Below are 12,640 nucleotides of genomic sequence, written 5' to 3' on the forward strand. Positions count from 1 at the left end.
AAGAGTTCAGAAATAAGAGAGCTAAGATCGGGAACGAGTCCGGGCAGCAGAGAGGTAATTCAAACCGTTCCTCCTTTCAGCAAAGGCAAAAGGGACCTGCTCCATCATTTGCTAGAGCACCTGCACCCCGATACAGAGGTGAATTTAATGGCCAGAATTCGAAGGACTTCAAGGCTAGACCAGCGCAATCTTCGGGTAGTGTGGCGCAAGGAAGTAGTAAGCCTCCTGTCTGCGCCAAGAGTGGTAGAAACCACTCAGGTATTTGTCGAGAGGGCTCTATTGGTTGTTTCAAGTGTGGTCAGAATGGACATTTCATGCGAGAGTGTCCAAAGGATAGGCAGGGTAATGGAGGCAATAAAACACAGTCTTCAAAACCTATCTAAGTGGTCTTCTCTATCTAAGTGTGTCACGAAATTCTATAGAAGGAGAAGTTCCATCAGATATTGGAGAATTGAAAGCCATTGTAGGACTATATCTTTGCAGTAACCACTGTTCAGGCGTGATACCAACCAGATTCGGGGAACTCCAAAACCTGCAGTATCTTGACCTATCCAACAATTCATTTTTTGGCCAAATTCCATTATCCTTTGCCAACTTGATGAGCTTGGAATTCTTGAATTTGTCTTCAAATGCATTGTCAGGTACTATTCCCAAGTCTTTGGAAAAACTCTCATACCTTAAAAACATTAATGTTTCATTTAATGATTTAGAAGGTGAAATACCGAGTGGTGACGTGTTTGCAAATTCCACTCTGCAATCATTTCTCGGGAACAAAGGTCTATGTGGAATGCACATATTGGAGATTCCTGCTTGCGCTATCAATAATCCTGGAAAACAATCAAAGCTTAAGGAGGTTCTGCTAAAAATTGTTACTCCAGTGGTTATATCATCCTTTCTGATATTCTTGTTGGTTTCAATTTTGATATTGATACGACAGAACAAAGGAAAGTCCAAAGATGTTGAAAAGGTACGGGGAATCGGGACTCATCAGTTAGTTTCTTATCATGAGATTCAACAAGCAACAAATAATTTTGATGAATCCAATTTAATTGGTGAGGGAAGCTCTGGTTCTGTTTACAAAGGCACATTATCTAGGGGAACTGTAGTGGCCATTAAGGTTCTGGATTTGGAAAATGAGCAAGTACGCAAGAGGTTTGATACCGAATGCGAAGTGATGAGAAATGTTAGACACAGAAATATTGTTCCAGTTATTACTACTTGTTCAAGTGACTATATAAGAGCCTTTGTTCTACGATATATGCCCAACGGGAGTCTTGAGAATTGGTTGTACAGAGAAGATTGCCACTTGAATCTTCATCAAAGAATCACCATAATGCTTGACGTAGCAATGGCAATTGAATATCCATAAGTAAGTCCATGGCACATACCGAGACATTGGGCACTCTTGGATACATTGCACCAGGTATACTACTTTCTTTCTTTCTCACTTATATTATAACCTTTCTATTTGATTTTTTTCTCATCTAAATCAAGCCCTTGCAAATACTAGAACTAAATAAAAAGCATGTCTTTGTTAGTATGAGCACTATTGTTATATTCAAATGAGTAATTCTTTTTCATTTTCGTTCATTTAAGAATATGGCTCGGAGGGAATGGTGTCCACTAGTGGCGATGTTTATAGTTATGGCATCATGTTGATGGAGGTTTTGACCAAAAGAAGGCCAACAGATGAAGAGATATTCCATGGAGATCTTGACTTGAGGAAATGGATAACACAATTATTTTCAGGGACTATGATGGACGTTGTGGATGCCAATATTTTTTCCGAGGAAAAACAGATCACTTCCAAAAGTGAAATCTGCATCGCGTCCATGATAGAATTGGGTTTAGACTGCACAAAGGAACTGCCAGAATCAAGAATAACCATGAAAGAAGTAGTCAAAAGGCTTAACAAAATCAACAACACATTTCTGGAAACATAGAAATCTCTTTCGGTGGTGTTCTTTCTGTGCTGCAAGTTAACATGTTGCTTTTTGTTTACTTGTTTGTTGAATATAGTCGTCGTTTGTTCTACCTGTAGACATGTACTGTTTGTACTTCAGAGTGTTGCATTTACCTCATTTTGTGATTTAAGATTTGAGTAGTCTTTAATATGTTTTGAATGCTTGAATAAAATTCAGAAATATTATGGAAGTGTTTAGCTGCACTAATTTTCTTTCTGTTTGCCTCTACTTCATATTTTTGATTCATTAGCTTCTTCCGATTAATATATTCAACTATTTAATAAATGGAATGCTTAGTTGGACTTGGTGAGTTTTGCAGGTGAATGAAAAACCGGATCCTAATTATCCAATAGTTTTTACACCGTAAGTACACATAATTAAACTCAAGCTTAACTTTGATCGCCCTGTTTTTCAGTATCAGTCAAAGTATAAGCTTAACATATACTGACGATTATCAAGTACTAAAAATGAAAGTGCAAGTAAAGAAGAGATTTATGTAGCTCAATCTGAAAGTTGAAGTGAAGACAAGGTGTATAAGCTTCAAAAACTTTATATAGGTTGAAGGAGGTCCAAGTGAAGTGAAAACACTCACTAAGAAATTGTTAATATGTGTGAATAGCAATTTATGTTATTAAAATTGCATATTAAAGATGTGTTCTTGGTCCATTATTTATAGAGGTGTTACATTCCCTCATGTTGTAATTTCATATTTGAGTGGTTTCGTATGTATTTTATTTTGTTTAATAACTATGATTTGAACTCTTGAATAAATCAAAACAAGTATGGAAATGTCTCTTCCACCTCATTTCTTATTTCCTTCATAAATAGAAAAGAAATTGCTAGAGATAAAAGAAAAGAAATCGAAAGAGATAGATTAGAAACAATGTAGACCGTAGAGTAGGAATTTTATGAACATCAAATAATTTAGGTACGAAACTTGTAAAATAATGATGCTTATAAGGTTTTCATGTATTTAAATTTAGATCATTGTTTACATATCCGGTAATTAATCATAATAAACAAAAATACTTTGTAGTGTTAATAAGAGGGGGAAGGGTTAAAGATATATCAGATGTTTGAGGAACGTACATGTTGTTGGAGTAAAATATCATCATCAAGGGTGTTTTAATGTGTTGTATCGATTAAGTTCACGAATTGGAGATAAGCAAACTTGAACCGCTAACATTCGCCATAGAGATAAACCATTGCTTTTCAGGTCCCTCGACTAATTCTATTGATCTATAATATTGTTTTTGAATAAAAAAGAGTGAAGAGGGGAATAAAGAAAAATAAACACTTCTTCAGAACCCGCAAACAGCAAACAACAGCGATTCAACACAATTTAATAAATTTTCTTACTGAGTAATATAGCTACTTCACCTAATGTTCCAACCAAAATACTACAAAATCAACAATATCTTCATTTCAAATGGTAGCTCAAAATTTCCTATCAAAAAAATCGCCGGAAAAAAGTTTAAGATAATTATTACTCCCTCCGGTCCATATTAAGTGGTGCTTTTAGCTTGGACACACCCCTTAAGAAATTTACACCCTCCTAAAAAGTAAAAAGCATTTTTACTAACTTACCCTTAATTAAATAGTACCTATTTACGACAGTTCCTTGGTAACATAAAAATTCACTTATCTAAACTAGGGGTAAATTTGAAAGAAAACAATTCACTTATCTAAACAGGGGTAGATTTGAAAGGAAACAATTCATATCTTCTTGATAATGTGAAACACTACTTGTTTTGGACCAAAATGAAAAGGTAAAAGAACCACTTAATATGTCCCTGAGGGAGTACTATTAGAGACCTCCCCTCAGGTTTCTCTTTATAACACGGACCTCCTTCATGGTTTACAATATTACACTTAGCTAATTTATTTAGATTTTATTGTAACAATTCCTCTAATTTATTATTATGAATATTAAGAAAGTAAATTTGACTAATATACCCTTACTACTATATTTAAATTTAGTAGATGTTTTTAGAATTAAAAAACTAAATGAATTGGCAATTCGGCTGGCTCCTTACTCTGGGAACAATGTTGCCTTCCACATTATTCTTCTGGTGGAAACAGTGGAAAGAAAAACTTTTATAATGATGATGAAAGATCTAATGTTACTGAGAACAGAATTCCTTGGATTTGTTGGGTTCAGTTGTTCGCACAAAAAATTATCTGGATTGGAACTACAAAAGCATATACTGATAATATAGCCATTATTGTACCTAGTTGGAACTTACCCGTTGACGGTTATATAGGGCAACCAATGCCGATATCTGTTACCACTGAATATAATAGCTTTTAAGTAAAATAAAAGGCTGCTGCTTCGGTTAGGGCTACCCCTTCTCACTGCTAACCTTTTCATCATTTCATGTGCATAAAGTTGTAATATCCACCTTGATAGTTGGAATTCTTCTCATATAGTAATGGCCTCTTCACAAAAATCAATTACTGGAGAGAAATCAACAAGAATGGGACATTCTGCATCTATGAATCCTCAGGCTATTTCTTTGCAGAGTAATGGAGAGGGCACGCCCTCACACAAGGTATAGTTGCTCTAAGGCATCCTCTATGTCACAAGTTTGTGTATTCTCGTAAATGCAATGGGACGGGGAAGGCAGGGGACCATTTGGTTGGTTTGCGTACACGTCTGCTCTCCCCGTACCTGGAAAAAAAAATAATCCGACCTGGTGCATGCACCAACATGAGCCTGTTTGGATGGGCTTATAACTTATAGCTTATAAGTCAAAAACCATAAATTAGGATTTCTAACTTATGACTTTCGACTTATTATTGTTATTTTGCCTTAAAGGCAAGTGTTTAAGAACACTTTTATATTTCAACCGAACACTACAAAACTGCTTAAAAGCACCTAAAATAAGCCAATCCAAACAGGCTCTATGTTAATTTACCATAGTTAATGGAACAGTTTAAGGATAAAAGTGAGGTAAGAACGCAGATAAACCAACCATGGTTAACTGATAAAACTTATGCACAAAACACATGTCATGCACTTATTACTTTGGCTAATGAACTACGGTGCAAGCAAGTATTCCTGCTCCTACTATTCAACACAGTGATAGCGAGAAGATTTTTAAGTTTTATACATATTCAACAGGGTAATAATGGATCTACGTACACCAACAATGTAAAGTTTTTTTTTTACACCATCAATGATTAAACTGCAAGTTAGTTATCATTTTTTACTTGGTTGCCAACTAATGCTTATAAGGAGATTTACATGTAATCACCAACAAGTGACCTGATTGTCTAAACTCTAATGAGATTAAAAACGTGAATAGATTGAGCACCTGTTGATAATGTATTTGCCTCAGTATCTGCTGCCGGAAAGCGAAAATTGGCAAGCCATCATCAAGCCTGCGACACTCCCTCATCATCAAACAATGAATTTTACTCCAATCAAACACTGTCCCAATCATAAACACCCTTGAACCACCCTCCTCCTCCTCTAAACTCGTCTCCTCCAACTGTTGAATAATACATTCAATTCCTCTTTTAAACTCCTCTATCCTCTTCCTTATCAAATCACTCTCCTTCTCAAGACCTTCCCTTTTCTTCAGAAACTCATTACACACCCTCAAATTATTCCTATTCTTCAGTAATCTCGACAATTCACAAATTTCATCGCGCAACAATTCCAATTTCTTCTCCCACTTTTGTAACAATTCACCCTCTACTAACAACCCTTTCAACTCCTCCAAAAATACCATTTTTACCCTAGCTTTTAATTCATCCTCATCAGATGGAACCTCAACGTTTCGTTTAACCCATGGGGTAAACGAATGACTGCCTGAAAGCCTCATTCTCCATAATTTCACAATCACTTCAAGCGTTTCGCTCCATTGATCATAAATCAGTGACCCAGAAAGGAACCCTTTGCTAAAAACAAACGAACTTCGAGGGGCAAACGGTAATTTCTCAATTAAATCATCTAATGCGTACCGGTTGATTCTCCGGTTACCGGAACGAAGCTGGATTACGAAATTCGGCGACTTGTGCGAATGTCCTGGCGGTCGATCAAGCTCGTAACTCGAAGAATAATAACCCGGACGACATGGCCGGTTATTTGACTGACGATAGCTGTGCTCGTGATACATCGCCGGAGCCGGGAACTGGCGATTGCAGGAGGAAGAATCATGCATTTTACTGTAGAAAGGTTTACAGAGTAGAGTCAGTGGAAAAAGTCGAGAGCAAGAAGGGACATGGACGATAAAATTGGCGAAAAGCAAGAAGCAAAGATTGATATCTTAAAAGTTTTTATTCGCAACCTCAATATACCATATCTAGGTGAAGCATAACAATAGAAGATTTCAAAATATCCAGAGAGCTAGTAAAAATATAATAAAAGAGATTGTTATTTAGTTACACATCAGAGGGAACCATCAACCAAAATGGAAGAGCATATTAAGTCATTTGAGTAGTTATCTTACCTAGATAATTTTCTAATCTAGCCTATATAAAAAAAGGTAAACCTTGAGGACTAGTTCTGGAGTTTAAAGAACTAGCAGTTTTGTAATTACACACTTGACTGAATGAAAATATTACTTTTCGACCAAAAATAAATAATATCATGTAACCCTTTAAAAAATTATCTTATTCACTTTTTTTATCTCTTCAGGCCCGACTTAATTGAAAAAATCGATGTTAATGTGATAATGAACTTGAATACTCCTTATTAAAAAAGTATTCATATGACAATTTGCATTCATAACAAATAATTTTGTTATTTGTTATTTGTTACTTCGCCTTATCATTGACAATTGCAATTCACGTATTAGACCTCTTGAATGAGTTTGTTTATAGAACCAACTTAAATTAGGATAAGATGTTTAGATGGTCACAAGTAAAAGTTAAGGTGTTCAACTATTAGTGAAATCAAAGTTTTATCTAAATAAAAAAACATGAAAAAATACGGATAAAAATAAGATTTCATGCACTCAAAAATGACTTTGAGATACATAATTTGTACATCAGATACTTGTGCTTAAGAGGCATATTATAATTAAGTTAAGGAGTCCAGATGATCACCAGATAAATTTAAGTATCAAACAGATAGTTAAGACAAAATTTACCAAAAATAAAATATGAGGAGGTTATAAAAAAAATCAACTAAATATCAAGTTTTGCCATGGGCACACTTGTATATATTACTGATAAAAATGATGTAAACGTTAATTCTTGCTTAGATAAAGTCGTGAATATAGGAAATCTTCGCCTATGGCTCTTTTTAGAGATCATACAAAAACAATTATATTTGAATTTGGTTAAATGTATTATATTTTGGAATTAAAACAAAATCATATTATATTATATATATTTTTTATATTTTATATTAAAAGTAGGAATGTTTTATGTTCAAAGTTGAATTACGAAAATGTCCTTTATTAATATTATTAATTCAAAAATGCCTTTTACCAACTTATAAAATTATTTTTAATTCAAAAATGCCTTTTACCAACTTTTAAAATTATCTTTAATTCAAAACTGCCTTCTACCAACTTTTAAAATTAAAGCAATAATTATGATTAAACTACACTTGATACATGATTAGATGTTACAATTTACCATTTTCCATTTCTCAATGAGCTTTAATTGTTAATCCAAAATACCCTTTTTAAAAATTGAATAACAAAATTATCCTTTATTTAAAGTAAAAATTCTACGTATTATCCCCGGATGAATCAATTAAGAATATTTTTTATTGCAGACTATCATGGTCACTTTAAATTTGTGCTTAGAAAAACATTTCAATGGTTAATGAATTTCTATTAAAATGTCAAATAATCGTTGTACTAATTGAAAGGCTTTTTAAATCATACGTTGCAAAATTAGACTATTTGCTTTCAGATGAATATCAATAGGGTATCGAATTTAATGATGTTCTTATTAAATGATAAATAAATGTTGAAGTAAACAATTATGCCTTTTCACTTCCTGTGAACGTTGCAATTTTTTGGTTTTGTTAAATTATCAAATTAAATAGACGATAAATTATCTTATACTTATAGTAAAAAATATGATCATCACTGGAAAATATAATAGAGGAACAATGTAAATGTACCAGGTATGTCATTTTTCTGCTAAACTATTTTTAATACGAGTTTATTAATAGACTAGGGAACTTGTCCGCGCTTCGCGCGGCCTTTAAAAATCTTATTAAACTTGTAAAAATAGTTTCTTTTAATATTTGACAAATCATGTAAAAGCTTTAAAAAATTTTGAGAAACTATGTAAACTATCCATTGCCTCAGTAACTTATTTTGAATTGGAGAAAGTAACATTTGTTCTTAAATATAATTTTCTTCTTAATATTGATTTATTTCTTTTATAATAAATAAATGATTAATCATTGAATTTTTCATTCAATTGTAAAACTTTCAACTTCATCTATGATGTATATCTTACTTGTTTTCAAGAATCCTATCAATATAAGAGTCCTCTAAAATTATTTTTGATAACGATACTGATTGAAATACATAAACTGGAGATGTAAAATTTTAGTCATCACAACTGACTCACGTTTTAAAAATATACTTACAACAAATCAGTATCACCACAATTTGCAAGTGATTATTGCTAATACTTTTCCAAGAAGAGAAAATATATATCATAATTTATGTCACACACTTTTTTATTGTTCAGTCTCAAAGAATGTATCTTTCTATAATTGAAAACAATTTAATTTTATAGAGTAATTCTTTTTTTACCTTTAACGAAACTATAGCCACACAAATAGTTAGAGAGTATTCTTGAAGACAAATTTCAAAACTCGTATAAAATCGCTTCCAGAGAGATTTCCTTCAAGACTTAGCAATCAATGTAATTTGTGTTTCATGCTCTAGAAGGCTAAAAGATTATGTTGCTATGGTTAGGATGAGAGCTTTGTAGGAAGTGAAGATGCATATTCAGCGAACACATCACATGCATATATGCATATATATAAATATACAAATAATCACTGAATTTCTTAAAGTCGAATAAACAATGGTTCTAGACCAAATTAGATAGAAACCAGTCATTAGCCAACCAATAATTGTTTCTTACCATTAAATCAATTGTTATTTTGCCTGTTGATTTTGTTTTGTAAGGGAGAGAAGCCGCACCTTCCTGATGAGCAGAATTCACAATAGAGAATGAGATTTCAGCAGATTTCGGATAATAATAGTTGTGTATTGTCTCTCTATATCCCTTATAAGGAAAACAATGGAGAGGGAGAATTATTGCAAAATAAGACCCTGCTCTTCACTTTACCGTTATACTAATGCATATAATTAACGATAACAATATTAGGAAGAATTTAGGCGGAAAAGGGGACTGAATTTGTTGAGGTTGTCTCTGTTTCACCCCTGCATCTGTATCAAATTTAGCCCATGGAATACAACATAATCAATTGAATTTGTTTAATTCAGGAACCTCTGCATCTGCATCCATTTAGTTGATTGCCAAAGGCTATGAAAAAAAATATATAATGCTAAAGCAATGTATAACGGATAACAGTATTGATGAGTCATAATATATATCGGATTAAATGCCATTATAAAATGACAATGAATGTTCTTTATGCGTGTAACTGATAGTGAGCCTTCATGAGACTCTTAATTTGATAGTAAATTTTTGCCTGAGCACCTGCACATTCATATTGATAGAAGAAATAAGAAAAAAATCCAAATAAACCAAAAAAAGATAAATGGCAATGCTGATCAATGAGGGGTGCCACATCACTATTTTATTATCCAGCTTTATATATATATATATATAGATTTATAATATTAAAAATTAAAATATATTATAAAATTCTTCAAACAAATTAGAACGGATTGAAATTGCAATCTTTCTTTTCCCTCTCTGGAACAACGTTTGATGTGTTGTGTATGTGTAATGTATATGCGAGTTACTTGTTGGTAAGTTTCTCTTTTGCGTTTCATCATCTTATAATATTTATGTAATTTTTTAATTTATTTATCAATTATTTATTAATGTATTGGTTTGTTTAACTTCTTTTTTTTTTTCACTTTGTCTGATATGATGACATGTAAATTTTATTACTTTTCATGTTAATTGATTTGATATAAGGAATATTTTTTCTTTAACTTTCATTCTCTACATTTTCTTTTCATAATTTCTTTTTAGTTTGTAATTTTCTAATAAATTAATACATATAAAGAACATGTAAGGGTGGATGGAGATTCTTATTATATTGTCCAATTGTTGATGGGACTATACCAACTCGAGAGATGAATTTTGCAGACATAATAAGATAAAAGTATTAGCGTATTATCAACATCAGTTTGATTTATAAATTTTATATAATAGACAGGGCGAGCCGTGCCACACACGTTTTCAAGACTAGTAAAAATAAAAATATTAAAGTAGATTTTAATATTTTTTTTTAAATGTGAAATTACACATATCAGCGCGCGTGTAGCACGTTTTATTTCTTCTAAGAAAATCGTACAATTTCTTCCAGTTTGTGCTAATTAATTAGTGAATGTGTTTGTGATTTATTTTCTTTTGTGTAACACATCCTTACAAACTTGATTTGAAAGATTTGACTCCTATTGACTTGCTCTTAACAATATAAAATATAATGAAAATTGATAGTAACATTTCTTCTTTATTTAATTTCTATTATGACTTCTATTTCATTTTGTGAAACACAACCTAACTAGTGTTTTGGTATTAAAACCCAACACTATATATAGCGTAGTAACTTGATCGTTGGAAATACCACACACAAATTAATCCCCTACAAACATTCTATATCATATGGAGAAGCACATTTTCTTATTGATTCTTCTATTTTTTATTCAATTTTCTGTATCATTTGCTACCTCAAATGAGACAGACCAACAAGCTCTACTAGCTTTCCAAAATCTTATTACAACTCCCAATCATTTTTTGGCCAATAATTGGACCAAAAATACTTCTTTTTGCTTTTGGTTCGGCGTCATTTGCAGTCCAAAAAGGCAAAGGGTTGTAGCCTTGACTCTTCCTAATTTGCAACTTNGCAACTTCAAGGCACAATTTCCCCGTCTTTGGCCAATTTGTCCTTCCTCAGTGTTCTCAATCTCCAGAACAACNTTCTGTATCATTTGCTACCTCAAATGAGACAGACCAACAAGCTCTACTAGCTTTCCAAAATCTTATTACAACTCCCAATCATTTTTTGGCCAATAATTGGACCAAAAATACTTCTTTTTGCTTTTGGTTCGGCGTCACTTGCAGTCCAAAAAGGCAAAGGGTTGTAGCCTTGAATCTTCCTAATTTACAACTTCAAGGCACAATTTCCCCGTCTTTGGCCAATTTGTCCTTTCTCAGGGAGCTCAATCTCGAGAACAACTTATTCCGTGGGGGCATCCCTTATGGACTTGGCCACTTGCCTCGCTTGCGTGTGATTGATGTTAAAAACAATCAGCTTAACGGAAGTATACCAACAAGTTTATTTCAAAACCGTAGAGTTCAAGTAATTTCATTGGCTTTCAATGAACTCAGTAGTGAAATGTGGAGAGGACCATGGTATGTACCCGAACTCAGAGTCTTAAATCTCACCAACAACAGCCTCACGGGTATGATCCCACCTTCTGTTGGAAATGCCACAAAAATGATGAACTTCAGTTTGTCTGGGAATAGAGTCAGCGGCAACATTCCAAAGGAGATCGGTAATCTGTGCCAACTTGCAGATTTGTACTTGACTGATAATCAATTAACAGGTTCCATTCCAGCAGCACTGTTTAATAGCTCGTCACTACTTTCCATACATCTGCGATACAATACACTTTCTGGTCCTCTCTTGCTAGATGAAGGGAACATTGTGTCAAATCTGAAGTTTTTAAGTATATCTAACAACCAAATTTCTGGCTGCATTCCTTCCAACATATGCCAANGACTTTCTGGTCCTCTCTTGCTAGATGAAGGGAATATTGTGTCAAATCTGAAGTTTTTAAGTATATCTAACAACCAAATTTCTGGTTGCATTCCTTCCAACATATGCCAACTCACAGAGCTCAAATGGTTGTCTTTATCTTTCAACAACATAACCGGAGACATACCCAAAAATATTGATTGTTTATCTAAGCTCGAGGGGTTCTATATTGGCGATAATCCAATAAAAGGGACTATTCCCACTTCATTGGGAAATATTTCCACTCTGCAATATCTTTATTGTGGAAACAATCGCATAGTGGGGCAAATTCCTCCGCAATTAGGGAAGCTATCAAATTTGAGGCAATTAAGCTTTGACGATAATTTTAATCTTATTGGTCAAATTCCAGAGGCTATTTTCAACATATCTTCTTTCGAAAGGATTGATTTCAGTTTCNGGAATGGGACGAAATTTGAAGAAAAGGTGTTCGTCCCAAATTGTGAAAGATTTTCAAGTTTTGAATTTTGGAATGGGTCTCGTTTCTGCCCGTTTTTAATTCGTTTACCTCTCAAATTCTACCCTAGTTTCATTCTATAAAGGCTTCCCTTGTCCACTGTTGGGAGGGGGGTTGGATTTTTATTCTTTAAAGCAATAGAGCAGAGAAGAACTTAAGCAAGAAATCGCCAAAAATATATACAAAAATACGCCTAAGGAACCAGAGAGGATAATTAGTTTTCAGTGTTCGGGTCCAACATTCTGCTTGGATTTTTATTTTTTTTGGGTTCAT

The 12,640-nt window shown here is 33.3% G+C and overlaps 1 protein-coding gene across 1 annotated transcript in view; it reads left to right on the forward strand.

Annotated features, from left to right (window-relative positions):
* LOC125856164 (probable LRR receptor-like serine/threonine-protein kinase At3g47570) overlaps positions 1-12,640 on the forward strand; it is a 155,105-nt gene that overhangs the window by 4,822 nt on the left and 137,643 nt on the right. The window contains exon 2 of the mRNA XM_049535719.1: positions 423-853. Coding sequence (XP_049391676.1) covers positions 423-853 — 431 coding nt within the window. The remainder of the gene's footprint in view (positions 1-422; positions 854-12,640) is intronic.

The sequence above is a fragment of the Solanum stenotomum genome, chromosome 2 (genome assembly GCF_019186545.1).
Source record: "Solanum stenotomum isolate F172 chromosome 2, ASM1918654v1, whole genome shotgun sequence".
Taxonomy (NCBI): domain Eukaryota; kingdom Viridiplantae; phylum Streptophyta; class Magnoliopsida; order Solanales; family Solanaceae; genus Solanum; species Solanum stenotomum.